At 31.0% G+C, this 19,410-nt stretch overlaps 2 protein-coding genes, 1 long non-coding RNA gene and 1 pseudogene across 4 annotated transcripts; 2 read left to right on the top strand and 2 right to left on the bottom strand.

Annotated features, from left to right (window-relative positions):
• Positions 1-213: 213 nt before the first annotated feature.
• On the top strand, positions 214-900 carry LOC123894961. The gene is made up of 2 exons (XR_006804028.1): positions 214-418; positions 558-900. It is a non-coding gene; the product is annotated as an uncharacterized LOC123894961 (long non-coding RNA).
• A 4,749-nt stretch (positions 901-5,649) lies between these two features.
• Positions 5,650-10,536, top strand: LOC123894959 (mitogen-activated protein kinase 19-like). Its single transcript, XM_045945123.1, has 10 exons — positions 5,650-6,006; positions 6,718-7,126; positions 7,233-7,360; positions 7,468-7,527; positions 8,273-8,422; positions 8,538-8,693; positions 8,835-9,046; positions 9,155-9,256; positions 9,414-9,577; positions 9,900-10,536. The coding sequence occupies exons 1-10, from the start codon at positions 5,983-5,985 to the stop codon at positions 10,346-10,348; spliced, it is 1,854 nt and encodes a 617-aa protein (XP_045801079.1). The 5' UTR covers positions 5,650-5,982; the 3' UTR covers positions 10,349-10,536.
• LOC123894960 lies at positions 10,389-13,244 on the bottom strand. Of its 2 annotated transcripts, none has more exons than XM_045945124.1 (4): positions 12,963-13,244; positions 11,893-12,491; positions 11,149-11,664; positions 10,389-10,976 (listed from the first exon to the last, which is right to left on the bottom strand). In XM_045945124.1, the coding sequence occupies exons 1-4, from the start codon at positions 13,222-13,224 to the stop codon at positions 10,839-10,841; spliced, it is 1,515 nt and encodes a 504-aa protein (XP_045801080.1). In that variant the 5' UTR covers positions 13,225-13,244; the 3' UTR covers positions 10,389-10,838. The 2 variants fall into 2 exon arrangements, with proteins under 2 accessions (XP_045801080.1, XP_045801081.1); XM_045945125.1 differs by having other exon boundaries at positions 10,812-10,976; positions 11,893-12,494; positions 12,963-13,214.
• Positions 13,245-16,808: 3,564 nt separating this feature from the next.
• On the bottom strand, positions 16,809-18,646 carry LOC123896425 (annotated as a pseudogene).
• Positions 18,647-19,410: the final 764 nt, after the last annotated feature.

The following is a 19,410-nucleotide window of genomic DNA, read 5'->3' as shown; positions in this document are numbered from 1 at the left end:
AATTCAATTTATGTATAAATATATACAAATATATTGTCATATCTTTGGTTCGTTATTCATATGTTTAACCTTGTCGACATTCAATACTATTATATTGTTGCTTTGAGTCCATCATGAAATGCTATATAAAATAAATAAATAAATAAATGGTAATGGAAGGTTTATAAAAACTAGTATTTACTTGTTTGATCCTTAATTGAGTGCTCTAAAGGAGCAACCACACCATTTGGATACACGTAAAAGACATTTAATAATTATACTAGCTTTATGATTTCCTAAAGAAAACATTAAAATTGATACGAAAAATTCATGTGCTACATCAAAAGAAGAAAAACAAATATGCCAAAAATTCTCAAATATGTTTATGCTATGAACGTCTTTATTTCCCTATATTTTGTTTTAAGTGATGCAAACTCAGGTAAGTCTTTTCTCTCATCCTTTTAATTTTTTAATTTTTTGTTTTTACCACTAGTATAAAATCCGGCTCACTGAACCGTCTAATCTGGTTCATGAGTCAGTTCTGGCTGGTTCCAACTCTCTTCCAATCGCAATTGCAGATAATCTAACCGTGATCCCCCCTATCAAGTCCAAAGCCAATCACTACTGAACCAACGATTGATTTAAAATTTTATTCTTACATTCTACATAATTTTTGTCCCCTTTCATTAACACTCCTATCTTCTTATATCACAGGATCATCTGTGCCTTGTATTGGCGACAAAAATTGTCCTGATTCTTTATGTTTCCCTTTAATGATAGCGATTTGTTCGAACCATATGTGTTTTTGTATTTAGCAACATTAGATAAGTTGAAAATAGTATGTTACTTCTAAACCTATGATTTTAATTACAAATCATATTGTTACTTTCATATTTTGATTTATAATCTTTCAATCTTTCATCTTTGTTGACAAATTAGTTTGTTTTTATAAGATACGGAAACAACAATGTAACGACATGATTATCTACGTCGGATAATAAGGCCATATGATAGAGACCTATAATAACCAAAGATGAAGAAAATTTATGAATAACAATTAAGTCACAATTTTAGAACAAATGAGTTTATTTGAACTTAATTTGAATTGTAATAATGCTAGTTTCTATTATATGTTTTGTCACTTTAACCAACAACCAGTTATTTTAAAAAAAAAAAATACTTTAACCAACAACCAGAGATTAGCATAAGTGAAGAGTTTATATGATTTGATCAGAGAGAGTTTATATGATTTGATCAGAGAGAGGATATGAGTCTACCATCTTAATTAATTGAGTTGGGTACGGTGAACATCCATAACTAATTTATCAAATTTAGCACTAAACTAATCTTTGCAAAAGTCTTTTTAAATTGTTAATATTACTAATAATTAGTAATTAGATTAATAGTTTTTTTTAATCTTATGCCGTGAGGTAAGTAAAGTCTACAAAAAATTGTTTTTACCAGGAATCAAACTCTGATTCTTCCAACAATTTTTCTTAGAATAAACTCACTAACCACTTGAACTCGTTTTCTTGATTAGATTGATTAGATTAATAGTTTTCTAATTTGTCTAAGTTTAAAGTCAAAACCTCAAACTTCCTTAACTTTTAGCTTGAAATATGAAATAATGAAATGGTAGATATAATAGAATTAACATTCATATAGTACTCTCTCATTTTTTAAAAGGTTAATGAAAGAGACATCAAATTACTCTTTAGTTTTTTATTTTCTTAACAAACAAGAGAGAGTATGTGTGGAGGGAGGAAAGATAATTATTTTATTTTGTAACCTTTTTCTATCTTTGAGAAAGTGTTAAAATATGCATAAGTTTAGTTCCATGACCTCAAGTCCATCGTTTACTTCAACTTGTATACCTATGCTATAATAATTGCTAAATATAGAAATGTTTACTTGGGGTATCTATCCCTTTAATTTGTTCCACGAAAAAAAATATTCCTCTTAATCTTATGTCATCATGTGAGAACACAATTCAGCGAAGAATTGTTTAATCTTTTTTTGATGTAAGTTGTAAGTATTTTTCTCACATGGAAATGATGACAAACATTTCATATTATGTGTTTATAAACAAACTATAGAATTTGGTGAGGCATACTTTATTTATTTATTTTACGAAATGAGAGATACTTTATATCTTTCTTTGAGGATATTTATCTATCAATTAATGAGAATAAGTTATATAAGTAGATTTATATGTGATACATAGTCCAACAGCTAGAGTTGCTCTTTTAGGGTCTTGCCAATAAGGATGGACTTGGAATTGACACAATAACTGTGTCACACGGTTATTCATCTTAACTGTCTAATTTAAAATTGACGACCAAGATTGATTATAGTTAATTTTATTAATATATAACTTGAATCATCCGATCTAAAATTAAAGGATGTGATCTAAAATTGTGCGGGCTACTTTTACGGCAGCAGATCCAAATCTAATAAATACCAACAGAAATTGGCGATTATAAGAAAATGTTTATATATTTGCATGTTATCTATGAAGTATCCGTTTTGGTTGTTTGGTTTATTATAATTATAATAATTACTATGGATAATGCTAACATGTTTTTTTTTTTTTTTTTTTTTTTATTTTTTTATTTTATAAATGCTAAAGAAAGAAACAAAAATAAGAACAGAGCAAAAAGGAAAAAAAAAGAAGAAAACTAGTGACGATGGTACTGCGTCACCTTAGAGTCAGATCGCATCAAGTCGTCCATTCCTTTCGGTGGGGTATTTCAAATCTTCAATTTCATATCATTACTTGAGCCAAATTTTGCTAGAAAATCTGCACAAGCATTGCCTTCTCTTAGAGTATGAGACAAATTCACTTCCCAATCCAAGTTCAACAACTCTTTAATGTTAATAATCACAGGAGCATACAAGTGAAATCTATTCATAGGCTTTGAAATGAGATCAATTGTTGTTTTGGAATCTGAGTAACAACAAATGTAGGTGCAACCATAGTTCATAGCCAATTTCAGCCCTTGATAAATGGCCATGAGTTCAGCATAGGTGTTAAACAAATGATACATGTTAAACTATTTATATATTAAACTATTTATCGTGTACAAAAAATCATGTGTTTGAAAGATGAATAGAAAAATACACCAAGTTCAAAATTACAATAACTCCAAAACCAAGAGACTACACTAGTAACTTACACCATAACATGCACCAAATAAACACTAGAAAAGAAAAAAAAACACCAATAAGAAGGCACAAAATAATGCACAACAACAAAAATTATTACAAAAAACTGCACACTTCGAGGGCAAGCTTCACAGTTATATCAATACAATTTAACCAACAATTTCGTAGCTGCTAAGGAATTAATAATGGATTTTTAAAAGTAAGAGTGACCATTAAAGAACCAGTCTCAATTCAAAATAAATTTCAACCATTTGAATGAACAATTTCAATCACATCATTACTGATGATGACAATTGAAATTGTTCATTCAAATCTCAACATGGAACTCATATGAGATACCAAGATTTTTAGCAAATCAACCAAGAGTAGCAACCGAAGTATCCCTAAAAATATCTCCACAAGCAGTCAAAGCTGGACAATATGAGCATTAGGAAGATGAACTTCTATCGAAAAGCTTTAAGAATTTGAATTCTTAAATTTCAGAAAAACTTAAACTATGCAGAAACCACTTATTTAAATGAAATGAGATGAAAAAATATGTCCATAAATGATTTTGAATAAAGAAAATATCCAAAAACACGTCTTTCCTTCTGAATAAAGAAAATATGCACATAAATGATTTTGAATAAAAAAAATATTCAAAAGCACACCTACTGAATGAGTCGAACTCTCAAACTTTAAAATTATCCCGTAGTTAGTGTAAGTAACCGATTATCCCAAAAGGTTAAGCTGTTAGGATAGAGTCACATATATGATTTTGTATTATATCTAACACGCCCCCTCACGCAAGAGCTCATTTGGGCTTGAAGCGTGGATAATGCATAAGTCTACCTACCATATGCTTAAATTCCACTTTTTAATTAGAAAGTGAAATGAGCATGGATCAAACTTTAGACCACTTAGTTATAGAGGCTTTGATACCATGTCAAGTAACCAATTATCCCAAAAGCTTAAGCTTTTATGATAAAGCCACATCAATAGTTATATTATTTCTAACGGTTAGTTCAGGTACATATACTAGTTCATACAAGTTTATGAGAAAGGATTCTCTCCATTTTTTTTCCTCAATTTCTCTCAATTTATATATCTTAACCATTGATAAACTTTTTTTCATTTTTTTATAATTAAAGTATTAGCACATATTTTTTGATCCAATGATTTATATATAAACATTATTTCCTCAATTTATTTTTCAAATAGGAGAATCCATTCTCCAAGTTCATATCCTACACAAACAAGAGATTTTGGGTTTGAACACAAAACATCGTATATCTAACCTAACTATATATTCAAATTGGATCATTTTCTTCTCAATTTTCTATATTTCTCTTCTTCATCTCTATCTCTCTTAACTTTAATCTCTGATCAAGAGAGAAGAAATTAAGAGAGAAATAAAGAGAAAGGAAATAAGTATTGAGAATTGAAAAGAAAATCCAAACTCTAATAATATCACGTTTTCTTTAATAAATTTTTCGTAACCAATATCACACACATTATTGCTTTGCAAAATTGTAATATAAAAATTCTAAATTCACACCGTCAAACAAATGAGGGCCATTAATGTGTTTAGAACACAAAATCTCAAAAAGTTATTACAAATTGACTGAAAATTGAATGATTGACCATTAAAAACTATGAAATCTACATCTTATCTTCTTAGAATATATTTAAGGGATGTGATCACCCTGTGGTCAATTTTGACTACTGCATGCAATTCATTTCCATATGTAACGGAGAGTAAAGAAATAAAAGTCTCCGGAAGCTTAATTCACTTGATAAAGACATCACACTATATGTATAAGAGTTGAAGTTTATATTTTGAATATTCTATTTATTCATCTTTAAAGTACATTTTTTGGCCACGGAACTACATGACAAAAATAAAATAAAATATATGATAAAAAAATAAAAAAAATAAAAATGAAGATCCATTTTGATTTCACAATTATAACACAATCAATTCAGTCACCCACAAAATAAAATCTAAATTAATCTTTAATATTTTTATATTAAGCACAAATTAGGATCTAATTTGTCACTAATATGGAAATAATAGAGACTATTTTGAGTAGTATTTTTGTGATGATTAAATCAAATCGTCAAAAATTGGAAGGAATTAAATAGATATATTCACTACCTTAAACAAAAAATATTCACTAGACAAAAATAAATAAATAAATAAATAAATAATCACAACATTGAATTTTAAATGGTTAATACACTTTGCTTAGAGTCAATCCTTCAATAAAATCCAAATTTAATTGTTCCTATGAGCTTATCTCAATTGATAGAGATATCACACTATATATGAAGGAGTCCGAGTTTGAATTCGAGACACTCTATTTATCCACCTTTAACATAGATTTTTTAGCCAATAAACTATTTGACAAAAAAATTTCAAATTTATTACATGCGCCCTTTGGAACTAAAAAAAGCAACTTTAGATTGTTAATACAAAAACTAAAAAATAAGGAAATAAAAAAATAAAATAAGTAAAGAAATAAAATGAATATTTATATAGTTGGAATATTCGCACGAGCTTCGTCTCAATTGTCTTTCTCTCTTCCTACTCATTTGGATCTCTCTCTCTCTCTCTCTCTCTCTCTCTCTCTCTCTCTCTCTCTCTGTGAATTCAGATCTTCTCAACTGAAAGGGTTTCTGCTTCTGCCACACCTAACTCGTTCTTCTTGCTCTCTCTCTCCAATTTTGGAGTTTTTTTTTGCTTTATTTGCTGAATTTTGAACAGTGACCTTGATCTTCGATCTAGCTTTTCTAGTAAACATTACTTGCTGTTTCATCTTTAATTCTAAAAAGAAGGAACAAAAAAACAAGAACAAGATGCAGAAAGATCAACTCAAGAAGGTTACTTTTTTAGTTTCCTTTCAGATTTTATAATTGCCCCTTTTCAATTTAGGGTTTCTTACTGGGTTTTGAACTCATGGAGCTGAAAATTGTGAAAAAATATGGAAAATTGGTAACTGGGGTGTCAGAAAAATATGAAAAGTAATGTTTTTTATTCATTTTAAAATGGATTAAGGATAATGGTTAATTAGTTGTGTTTGTTGGGGAGTTTTGCTATAAAAATTGTTGCTTTGTGTTTTCAAATTGGTTCATGGATATGAAATTGAGGGTTTGTGCTAAGTACTTTATGTGATTTTTGTTTAGAGGTTCTAGTTTTGATTGAGCTTTTGTTATTACTGTTTAATTGATTTAAATTCTGTCTAAATTTGTTGATTAATAGCTGGTGTTTATGGTTGGATATTGTTCAGTAGCATTTGATTACTCCTAGCTGGAGTTTTTGTATAATTTTAGAGTCCATTTGAGTCATTTATTTTTATGGCCAAACTGTGTGTTGCTTCGAGTTATGTGAAGATGATCTGTGAAATCATTTTGGTTAAAACTGCATGCTGTGTGGCTATGTGAAGCTGAAATATTAGGTTAACCTATCATACTTGTATGCAGTTAGTTATGTTTGGTTCCTACACTTTGTGTTCCGGTTTATTCTAGTTATTTTCTAGCATTGGTAAAGAGTTGAATGGAACATAATATTTTGAATAATTTATTGATGTGCAGGATATTAAAGAGGTAAAATTTTTCACCGAGTATGGAGACGCCAACAGATACAAGATTCTCGAAGTTATTGGGAAGGGTAGTTACGGAGTTGTATGTGCAGCAATTGACACGCACACTGGGGGAAAAGTTGCGATCAAGAAGATCCATGATGTTTTTGAGCATATCTCTGATGCCATTAGAATCCTCCGGGAAGTAAAGTTACTAAGACTTTTAAGACACCCTGATATTGTTGAGATTAAGCGGATTATGTTGCCACCTTCAAAGAGAGAATTTAAAGATATTTATGTTGTTTTTGAGCTCATGGAGTCCGATCTTCATCAAGTCATCAAAGCTAATGATGACTTGACTCGTGAACACCAACAGTTTTTTCTTTATCAGATGCTTCGTGCATTGAAGTTTATGCATACAGGTGATTACTCTTTTGGTTTTGGCCTTTCTATGCATTCTTGTTAGTTGTCATGTTTCCATAAAAGTGACGCTTAGTAGCTAATATATAATGTTTTGTACTGTTGCAGCAAATGTATATCACAGAGATCTTAAGCCCAAGAATATACTGGCGAATGCAAACTGCAAACTCAAAGTCTGTGATTTTGGACTGGCAAGAGTTGCATTCAATGATACCCCAACAACAACTTTTTGGACGGTAATGTGGTCTATTCAATTTGAATATCTTAATAGAGCTTGTTGAAGTTATGACTTATTCTGAATGACGCTGAGGTTTTTAAAGCTTTCGTGTGGTCCATATTGCAGGATTATGTTGCTACCAGATGGTATAGGGCCCCCGAACTATGTGGGTCTTTCTTTGCTAAGGTATAGTTTGGCTAAATGTTTTGTATTTAACTCATGTCGTTTGTTAAGGTCATCTATTCTCGAAATTGTCATTGCATATCATATTTATTGGCTGTGTAACTAGTCTGTTTTTCTGAGGTTTGTATTTTCGATTTATTGTTCTCCTAATTGGGTGAACCCCTGAAGTTTTAATTAAGTTGAGGTTGGAGTGTAAGGAAGATTAATGAGTTTTGAGTATTGTGTTCATTTTGGATGTCCAGCATGGAAGAGCAGAGTAATAGTTGATGAAGGGAAATTTAATAATTTTTTTCCAAAATGTATTTTTGAGGACCTGAGTCCTTAAAATAATAGGAAGGCATATGGAGGAAATTAGGCTTCGCCTGCTAGTCATAGAATGGTTAGAAAGTTCATAAAATTTTATGGTAGCAATATGGTATATTTTCTGTTGTTGATAGTTATCTTTTCTTATATTTTATGAAGTAAATTATGCTTGTCACATAAGGAGAAGTCGAAAATGTGTTTGCCTAACTTGTAAAAATGTTGCACTTATTTCTGTATAAAATGCTTTCTGTGTGTTTAATAGTAAAGAGTAATCCCTAGATTATAATAATTCTTGTTCAGGGAGGACTATTGATCTCTCCTGGAAGTTGAATTTATCTGTGCTTCAGGTAACTGTGTCGGTTTGTCTTGTTTCCCTGAAGTGGTTTGGTTGTAATGCGTAATTTCTCATTTTTAGTATTCTGATTTTGCTAGCATTATTGTGCAGTACACACCGGCAATTGATATATGGAGCATTGGATGCATTTTTGCAGAAGTGCTGACAGGAAAGCCATTGTTTCCTGGTAAAAGTGTTGTGCATCAATTAGATTTGATTACTGATCTTCTTGGAACACCACCACCCGAAATTATCTCAGGAGTATGGAACACTCTTTTTTTTTGCTTAATCTTAATTCTCACAGGCTTGTTAATGTTGTCCATTCATGAAAACACTATTCAAGTGTTTGACGATTAATTTTATTCAATTTTTATAGGTTCGAAATGAGAAGGCAAGGAAATACTTGATGGAGATGCGGAAGAAACTTCCTGTCCCATTTGAACGGAAATTTCCAAATGCTGATCCATTGGCACTTCGTCTATTGCAAAGGCTTCTAGCATTTGATCCAAAGGATCGTCCGACAGCTCAAGAGGTATTTCTTTACCTAAAATGCAATATTATCCTCCATGTAGGCAGTATCTAGTGGAGTGTATTTCACGATCTTTGTATTGGAATTTATCTTCTTTTTTTCTTCAATATAATTCGGAAAGAAACCATTTTGTTTGGTTGGCAGGCACTTGCTGATCCTTTCTTTAAGGGTTTGGCTAAAATTGAGAGAGAACCTTCTTCTCAGCTAATTTCAAAAATGGAGTTTGAGTTCGAGAGAAGGAGGTTGACAAAAGATGACATTAAGGAACTAATATATCGGGAAATACTGGAATATCATCCTCAACTGCTTAAAGATTACATAAATGGAACTGAAGGCACAAACTTCCTGTATCCTAGGTCAGCTTAACAATCGACTTTTTTTACTTATGTAGCACAGTTGCACATCTAATGTATGAATATACATGTTACCTGTTAGTTACTGAGATATTTTCCTGATACTTGCAGTGCAATAGACCAATTCAGAAAGCAATTTGCATATCTTGAAGAGAATAAAGGTAATTCTGGCCCAGTGATTCCTCCAGAAAGAAAGCATGTGTCCCTTCCAAGGTAAGAATGACATGTACTAACCATGAAAGACTCTAGTTACTGAATTCAGTTTCTTGGTATATAGTGTTGGTTCTGCATGTTGAGTTTGGTTGCATTTTTAAACTTGATATGTTTGCAGATGAATATGTCATATAATAATTTCTTTTGTTTTTGGAAGGTCCACTGTTCTCTCTAGTACAATTCCTCCGAGTATGCAACCATCTTTTCCTCCATATGCAAACAAACAAATCACACAAGAGGCATTCAAGATTCCTAGAGCAGCTGAATCAAATTCTCTAAGTCAATCAAAGGGTTCACGACCTCCCCCAAGAGCACCAGCAGGTATGAACTATATAATTAGTGTGATACTTGAATTGCAGACATGATTTTGATTTGCAGTCGTGGTTGCAGTTAGGCTGCAAACTTCTATAGGTAAAATGTGGCCGCAATTGTGGTTGCGATGTCGCAAAGACCTCTAAAACCGTTGTATCGCGGCTGCAATTGTTGTTTCGGACAGCAATTTAAACCATTACTTGCCTTAACTTTCTTTCCGCTAGATACCGAGGAAAGGGCAATATGAACATAAAATAAACCAAATGAGTATGAACCCGTTTTTCTATTATTTGTATCTTACTATTAACCCAATTTTCTTTCCTCACTGCAGCGAAACCATGTAGAGTTACAGGGCCAGTTCTCTATGATGATGGGAGAAGCACAAAAGATAATTATGATGCAAGGATCTTCTGCCAAAAGACTACTATTCCCCAAACAATCTCACCACATTGTTTCCAAAGGGTTGCACACGCGCACCAAACTAATGCAAAAACTACACCAGAAACATACAAGGATAATTCACAAGGCAAACATCAACGCTCACCACAGAAGTGTAATGTGCCTGCCAGACCAGCTATCGATCGTAATACCAATCCATACCACCAGCAGGGCAAGAATGATCTGTTAAATGATCCTGTCACCGTTATTGATGCGACATTGTTGCAGGCACAATCTCAATTTGGGGCAGCTGGTGCTGCAGCAGTAGCTGTTGCTGCTCACAGGCATTCTGGGGGCCTCCAGTGCGGACTCCAGTGTGGCCTTCAGTGCGGATTGTCATAGATTGGGAGCTCTCAAAGAGAGGTTTTATAAATCCTTTGTGCCTAAGTTAGGAAGGAAGAAAGTTGGTTAAATTTTAGTTGGGTTTAGTTTTTTTTTTCTTTTCCTACTTCTGCTTTCATATTGTCATCCTGTAATTATATGTACATCATTTAATTGGTTAATAAAAAAAAATTGAATGTTCCTTTCCATCTTTTGATGCATAAATCATCCAAGGTAAAAAAGAAGAATATGGAATTGCAAATGAATTCTATTTCCACAATGTTTGATCTTAAAATTTACTACTAAAAATAGGAATGTTTTGATACTAAGATACACTTGTGATGGAATAACATGACAATAAGTGACAATACTTTGCCATCATAAAACTGATAAAAATGAATATAAATATAAATTTTCAATGGCAATAAGTGACAATACTTTGCCATAATAAAACTGATAAAAATGAATATAAATATAAAATTTCAATGTGTAATTTGTTTCTCTTGGAATTTTAATAAGCTTGATTTTTTGGAACTATAATATCAAAGTTGCTAACTGTCCATTCTGCTAGTTGACCATCACTTATGTATATTTCAGTCCCCAAGTCAATTGATGGCCAGTGTCTCTCAACAGGTGTAGTACCTGGATCCTGCATTAAATATGTTCCCAGAAAATATTGTTAAAAAAATACCAAGTAATTCTAATTTTAATCACTGTCATCAATGATCATGCCAAAATTGATAGATGAACTCATAATATTAGTTGTATGAATCATCATGGATGGTTTTGAAGTTAAAAACTCAAGGAACATGAGAACTTGCCTGATAAAAATAGAGTGATTGAGAGAGCCTTCCAACATCAACTTCCCAAGTTCTTGGATCACCAATCCAACCTTCACCTTTCTTTGTTGGATAACCATATTCGCCCCAAACCGCGTGCGGCAAAATTTGGAGTATCTCTTGAGGCTGCGGGTTGCTATATGGATCAGATGATATCACTGGTTTTTCCAAGTACATTGCATTTCCTGGAGCACGATAGAGAAGGTATGCGTCATAGGGGAACTTGGACACATCGGTTCGGTGAACTCGAGTGCCATTTGAGAAGGTATGATAAGGAGGACATTGTTCAAGATGGTTAGGTTTGCACAATGGTTCAACTTCTGGGTTTATGATCATTTCACTGTATCTGGTTACATCAGATGTGACATCTCCATTGCATGGCTTTCCATTGTTCTTCCAACAACTTCCCATGTCCATGAGGTAGAATTGGCTCTTTGGACCCCCTCCTTTCTTGATATCAAGGGTGAACCTTACCTTAAAATTTGGTGACTTTGGTACCTACATAATTTAATTATATAAAATTGATGACTTTGAAATTATTCAAAGAAAAGACTAAATATTCAAATTGGTAATTGAAATTGTAGGTAGTATCAGCCTAGTCTCTCGCATTATCTATATTTCATAATGTGTGCGACTAGATTGATACAAATCTATAATTTTAAATACGAATTTGAGTATTCACTCAGAAAATGCTAATAAACTTCAAGTAGAGGGAAAACAACTCACAATTTTCGTCATGCCTCTTGTTTCGTAATGATATCCACCGGAAAATCCGGTTGTAGCATCCGATCTTAAGTAGAGCATCAACCAAGGATATTTAGAAGAAGTCTTCAACACATGGTGAAAGATCCAACTTCCATTACCAATTTCTTTTTCCCAAGTCACATAATAATAGGAAGTATCATTCAAATAACTTAGTTTTTCATCATGTTGAACATTCAAGTCCCATGAACCATAGAAACTTCCTCTCATAATCTTCTTATTTTCTTCATCATACACTTTTGTATAGTTGTGATACATTGATGGCATATTCATACACCCTTTTCCAAAACAAGGAAATTGATGTGTTTGTGGAAATGGCTTTGATTTGAAACCATTGTTTGGACAAATTGCAGCTAATGTATCCATGTTACCACTTTTGAGCATTATCATCCAAAATTGCCATGGTTTTGGAATATCTAAAACCTCACATTTTTTTCCTAAGTATAACTCCTTCCAAACTGCAAAAATGTCAGGATTTTCTGTCATCAAATGAAGGTTCTTGTTTGTTGATGTGCCTAACCTGTTCTGCCATTCTTGCACCTTGTGAACCAATTCCACCCCTTCTGCTAGTGATTATAAAAAATATTTAAGTATTCAAAATCAGAAAGCTGAACAAAAATGTAATTGAGCTTTATTGTAAATAGAAACTCTTACGATTGAGTATTGAGCCTAACTCAATCCTACAAAACCGGCTTGTAAGATGAGGATTACCCTCAATTTATAAACACACATTCGGACCATAGGACTTCTTAACACACCCCCTCGCGCTAAGCGCTTGAGGCGTGAATATGAATGGTGGATGGCCCGATCATAACTTGATAGCAGGCGGCCTAGTGGATCGTGAACCTAGTGGATCGTGAAGATGCTCTAATACCATCTTATAATTGAGTAATGAGCCTAACTCAACCCTATAAAACCGGTTTGTAAGATGATGATTGCCCTCACTTTATAAACACACATTCGGGCCATCTCACAACCAATGTGAGACTTCTTAACCGAAAACTATCTATAATATAATTTAAATGGTTACTTACTTTGATTATTATGTTCATTGTAATTGACATCAAAACAATCAGCCATTCTTGGGCTTCCCATATTTGGTGCTTCTTCTCCAACTTCATTACATTGATTCCAAGACTCAATAGCAACTCTTAATTCATCTCTTTTCATACCAGGATCTCCAATAACTGATACATAATCTTGACTATTCAATGTTGCATTTACTTCAAACATTAAAAATAAACATGTAGTAGCTACATATATTTTTACATAAAAGCTAAGCTTCCATAACTTCATTTTGGATTAACAAAAAATGTACTCTGATATAAGGGATATTTATTGTGCTTATATTTATCTCAATATTTTAAATTTGATGTGTCCTATTTAAATGTGGCGATTTCTTAGATTTTTCTGCTTTACACGTGTAAAGAAAAGCTAACAAAATATTTCTATAATAAAATATTCTTATACTATATTTATAAGGTGACAAAATTCATTTCTGTCAAAAGTATTTTATTGTAAAAAAAAAAGACAAAACTTACATGCATTTCCATACATGCATTTCTTACTTTTCCTCTCACAAAGAGGTAGTTTTTTTATTAAAAAATAATTTTTTTTTTATTTTTTTCAAAATGAAAAAACACAAATAACCACCTCTTTGTGAGTGGAAAAGTAAGAAATGCATGTATGGAAATGCAGGTAAGTTTTGTAAAAAAAAAATTCATTTCTTCCGTCAAAAGAAAGGTAACAAAATTCATAAAGTAACAAAATACCTTTCACCGAAAAAAAGAAAAAGTAACAAAATTCAGTGCATTGCACGATAGTATGCTGGTTTTTGCTTGATAGCTAATGTGCAAGTTATATCTAGTTTAATCTAATCTAGTCTAAATTTCTAATATCAATTTAAGAAAGTTATATGATGTAAAACATTCTTTTTTTTTTAACAATGATGTAAAACATTCTAAATCAGTCTTTCCAATTTAATTGCTACATCAGCAAAATTAACGATATATGTGACATTTCTAATAAAATTTGAATTCTTCCCTCATTGTAACAAACAATACATAGCTAGATTTTTTCCAAATGCCAGATGGGTTAATGATATTTTCCATCCCCCTTTGGCTGAAACACATAGATTTTTTTATCAATGTACTAATATATATATATATATATATATATATATATATATATATATATATCCAACTATGAAGTACTCCCTCCGTCCCAAATTATAAGGGAAAATAAAAAAATCACACTTATTAAGAAAAAGTAAAACATGAGAATTTGAAGTATGATTTTGTGGGTTTTCCTTGGAATAAGTTGCATAGGAAGATGTAAAAATAATTTTTATTGGTTGTTGTTTATTGAGAAAATGAGAGAGAGAAGAAATTAAATGCAATTTGCATTTAATTTTATGAAAATAAGGAAAAAACATTCTTGAAAATGATTTTTTCTCTTATAATTTGGGACAAAAAAAATGGCCTTTTTTCCCTTATAATTTGGGACGGAGGGAGTATATTAGAGTGTTCGTTAAGAAAAATAATCTATATGCAAAATAGATGAATTCTTTCGTACACATCTTATTTAAATAGGTGGATAATTTTTAGACTTATCCAAATTGTCCATCTCAATAATATAATATACTAATATATATCATTGGCCTTGGGAGCCCGGAATTTGCTTTAATAGATGATGATCATTGGCCTTGTTTTTAGAGTGTTGGGGTATTTATTGTTCTTTGTTGTAGTTTTTGTGTCTGCTATGTTTTGTTTTAGTAGGAGTTTTTTTTCCTTTCCTTTGGTTAAAGAGGTTAGCCGAATATGCTCTTTGTAGTGCTAGACTTTGCTCCATTATTGTATTTTTGCTCTACTTTCCGTTGTCTTGGCTCTTCTTATGCCTTGATTTGTGGTTTAATAAACTTTTAGCCATTAAAAAAAAATATATATCCAAGTAAGAAATATATCATAGTGTTTTTTTTAAGAATATCATAGTGTTCATTAAGCCAAATAATATATATGGCCACCGCAAGAAAATTTCAGATCAAGTCCCACCGCATGAATTGATCTCAAATCAAACATAGAAATCCTTTTGTTTGACACACACATGTAGTATATGGAGGACATCAATCATTATCCCTATATTCCAAAATTTGTTTTTAACGTTTTAGAAGGTGGACTCTACAGTGCTTCAGAAGTGGTCCTTCATAATTAGTAACACTTAAAACTAACTTTATATCTCAAAATAAATTACACAATTCATTAGTTTACATTTCTCAATACACAATTTTGATCATTGTCATTAAAAATTATAAAATTGTATATCTTGAAAAATATTTATCAAGATAAATCAAACAACATTTTATAATAATATTTATATTTATATATTAGTAAAAAATATGGTCAAAATAGAACAGATAAATAATGCACGTAATTAATAAACCAACGTCATTTATTTTAATACAAGAAATATTAAAATTTATAACCACACTTGACAATACTAGAATAGCTTATAATCCTGCTGGTATTTATAAATAAAGTGGTGATATGATAATTCTCTATTCAATACGAGATATTCATCTGTCCCAAAATAAATGACATGATTTACATTTATCATATACAATTTGGATCATTAATATTTTTAGTTATTTATTATTAAAAATTATAAAAATTATATTTTATAAAAATGCTTATCGAGACAAATCAAACAATATTTCATATGTTAATATTTGCATATATATTAGTAGAAGAAGTCAAAGTAGATCTATGAATAATACACTAAGTCAAAATTAGGTCGAGATTTTGAGTAGATCATATGAATAGTACATTTGAGTATATATTTGTTTTATTTTTTTTTCTTTTTGGGTACATTGTTTTACCTTATCTTTATCTAATCAGAATATCAATAAGGAAAAATATATTGAGAGCAAAGATATATATAGGGTGAAACAATAAATTTTTTCTTTTTAAAAAAATTACAAAATTTTGTTTTTCGTTCTATAAAAAAAAATGATATGTTTTCGTTTTATAAATTTTTTATGTACGTAGTTTTAATCTCTATTGTTAAATTAATATATAGTTTTGAATGATTATTTTGTATAGACATACTTAGAACATTATAAAATTTTTTAATTAAAAGAAAGAACTCAAAATTTAATTTCTAAGTCGAAATTTTTCGTTATTTTATCATTATCGTTTAAAATTTAAAAAATTCATATTTAATTCCTCTAGCTTTAAAAAATTCTAAAGTATTATAAATTAACATTTTATATTATTCTAAACATGCTTGAACAAAAATTATTCAAAAATTTAAAAGTTAAAGGATAATTAAACAATTTTGAAAAATAGCATGACTAAAACGGCATGCATAAAAAATTTGTAGAAAAAAAAATCACCTTTTTGGACGAAAAATAAAATTTTGTAATATCTTATTGGTGCCTTGTAGATACCTCTCAAAATCCACTTAACTGCCCCAATGAGCTTTATCCATGACAATGTTTGATATAAATAAAGAGTGACTTTTAGAGCAAGAAAGCTAAAAATACACCATGTAATTAAGAGTACATAACCTTCTCTATCTATGAACATTGTGGACAATGTATAGTTCAAGCATGAGGGTTCATGTCTTTCAAAACTGCGCACTATAAATGAGTTAAAAGCACAAAACAAAGTTGTGTAGGTTTTATTCTTAAGAGAGCACTATCAATTTTTGTTTGAGTAAACTCAAGCACACGATAGAGAATTAATATTTTCAAATTTGTAACTAAATGCACATCAAACATATATTAGAATGAGAGTTAATCATCTTATCTTATTGTGAAACAATACAACTCTCTTATTTTATTATGACAAGCACTAATGATAACAATGTATAATTTATCAAATTCAATTGCCATGCTCTATTCTCAAGACATCGATGAATGACTTTCCTTCAAGTTTACGAGCAAAGAAGTTCTTGAAGTACTCCTCTACTCCAATTTTTTTGAACCTTGCTGGGTTTTGTTCACTAATTAAGCTCTCAACAGGACCAACAACACTATCTTGCTTCGGGCTATAGAATGTAGCAATCGAAAGTCTTTCCTTTTCCGAGTTCACCATTGCTCGATGCTCAATACTTTGATATGTCCCGTTTGTTATAATCTTCGATTTAAAACATGACAAAAGAAACGAAAAAAGAAGAAGTAAGTGTGACGTAAATAGTTTGCCTCAAATAATTAATCGAGAGTACGTACTTTGTCGAATTACACTAGTTAAATTATAGGACCCTATAAATTATTGGTAAAATTACATTTTTAGTTCTTTACCTTAATTTTTATGTAATGTTTTCGTCTTTATATTTTTTCTCATCGTTTAGTCCTTTTCCTATGCTTGAATATGTATTTAAGGCTTCAAATATATGATTTAAGCCATATGATTTTCTTTCAAATATATGTTATGCCTTAAAAGATTTGAAGCTTAAAAATTACTTTCAAACATAGTTAAAGACCAAAAAGGTAAGTAAAATCTAACAAAAAATTATTCCCCCAAGAATCAAATTCGCCCTAAATGAAGTCATTACCACTTGAACTCCCTATATGAAGTGACAATTGTTAACCTTACAATACAAGGACAATATTGTGAAGATGCATTAAACCTAATATAAAAACCATACACGTAAGTGAGAGAATTACCTTAAAGGAAGAGGAAGTTGTGGAAATAAGTGAGGAATTCTAGAGTGTTTGGGAAGGTTGTCATATAAAACATATCAGCCCAATCAAGTATTTGGCCTTCACTTAAAACAAATGCTTGTCCAAATCCCTCCATATGTTGGGGAGTTTGCCAAAACTTTTTCTTTTCTGACATTGGAAGGTTAAAGAAATCTTGAATTTCCATCTTCACATTCTCCACTAAGGAGGAACTAACACCATGATTTACCACCTACAACAATAAAGAATTAACAATAATTAATTCAATTGCCAATATTCTTATAAGATATGGAAAAATGAAATGCCAACACCCTCGTGGAATTGGAATGATACTTCCTACGTTCCTCGTTAAGTGTCGTTTTAGAACAATTTTTTTTCTTATTTAATTGTTGTTTTGAAAGTTTAAAGTACAATTTGTCAATTATAGTCATACCTCAATAATTACACTTCACATTTTTCATAAAATTTAATGGAGAGAGAAAGAATATATATGCTAAATTCATTTGGAATTTAGAAAAAGAAAGTAAATGACAAATTTAATGAGGGTAAAATTGGAAAAAGAATACAACAATCCACTACCTTGATCGAAAAACTTTATACTAAAAAAGACAAATAAAAAGGAATGGATAAACATTACTAACATTAATCCCTTACAATTAATCTTGTTTGGATAAACAAATTAGTTTAGTGTTTATAAGAATCTAATGCTTATCATAAAAATGATTATATAGACCTGAAAAAATCCCCAATCTTTACAAGCAAGGTGAAGCTTAACCAATTCTGAACTCCCAAATTCTTCTGAAACCAATCTATGCATATCAATAACTGGAATTTGAAGGACAGTATCTACTGCAAAGAGAGCAGAGTCTTCAAGTTGAGGCTGAATGTATCTTTGTGGAACACATGAAATCTTGTTATCTTTAGCTAACTCTTGAACTGATGGTACCAAAAGAGAAGTGCCTGATGGGTTCTTGATTTTTTCCATGCCCCCTTTGGCTACTAGAGTTTTTTTTTTCTTTCTTTTCTTTTCTTTCTTTCTTTCTTATTAATCGGCAATGTATACTATATGACATGCAAAATAATTTATATGGTCCTATTTATCCTTAATCATATCTATTTATAGAATGCTCACCGCATGAATTTTTTTGGATCCCACCGCATAAATTGATTTCAAACATTGCACAATTTGTTTGAATGTTGATTTCCCAAAATATAAGACCTAGTTTGATCACTATACGTATGTCAATGCACAATTTTGATTAGGCATGACAATGGGGCAGAGATGGATTTTGCCCTCCCCAAACCCAAACCGATAAAGTTCGGGTTTCCCCAAATTAAACTCATCCCATATTCGAGCGGGGATAAAAAGTATAACCCCAAACCCATACCCAACGGGTATCGTGTATCCCCAACGAGTTTCGAGTATCCCCGTTATGCCTCTTCTCACATGAATTTAGATTGTATTTTAGTATTTTTTTATTAAAAAAAGTTAAATGTCCAAAATTATTTTCTCTCAACTATATTTTTTTAAATAAATAAAAAAATAGAGAAAATTGTTTGTTTAATACTCAAATTAAAAATAAAAAATAAAAAATAAACATATGAATGTAATTTAAGATGTAATTTAAGAAATTGTTTAAGCGATTCTAATTTAAAAGAGGTGAAATCTAATTTTTAGTATAAGCGGGGCGGGTTCGGGGTGGGTATCAATGTACCCGCCCCAACCCTATCTTTTGAAATTGGGGAAAACCCGAACTCAAACTCAGTCAACTCGGGTTTTCCCTGTCAAAGCGGATATGGTT

The sequence above is a fragment of the Trifolium pratense genome, linkage group LG7 (genome assembly GCF_020283565.1).
Source record: "Trifolium pratense cultivar HEN17-A07 linkage group LG7, ARS_RC_1.1, whole genome shotgun sequence".
Lineage (NCBI taxonomy): Eukaryota > Viridiplantae > Streptophyta > Magnoliopsida > Fabales > Fabaceae > Trifolium > Trifolium pratense.
The sequence above is the reverse complement of the archived record's forward strand: the minus strand, read 5'-3'. Positions and strand labels throughout refer to the sequence as shown.

What these genes read in the sequence shown, in the direction of transcription:
- LOC123894959 (XM_045945123.1), top strand. Translation starts at nt 5,983, where the DNA reads ATGCAGAAAGATCAACTCAAGAAG. An exon ending in AGAAAGATCAACTCAAGAAG is followed by an intron (nt 6,007 to 6,717) that starts GTTACTTTTTTA and finishes ATTGATGTGCAG; the next exon opens with GATATTAAAGAGGTAAAATT. An exon ending in CACCCGAAATTATCTCAGGA is followed by an intron (nt 8,423 to 8,537) that starts GTATGGAACACT and finishes CAATTTTTATAG; the next exon opens with GTTCGAAATGAGAAGGCAAG.
- LOC123894960 (XM_045945124.1), bottom strand. Translation starts at nt 13,224, where the DNA reads ATGAAGTTATGGAAGCTTAGCTTTTATGTAAAAATATATGTAGCTACT. An exon ending in CAATGAACATAATAATCAAA is followed by an intron (nt 12,492 to 12,962) that starts GTAAGTAACCAT and finishes AATCACTAGCAG; the next exon opens with AAGGGGTGGAATTGGTTCAC. An exon ending in CAAGAGGCATGACGAAAATT is followed by an intron (nt 11,665 to 11,892) that starts GTGAGTTGTTTT and finishes TAAATTATGTAG; the next exon opens with GTACCAAAGTCACCAAATTT.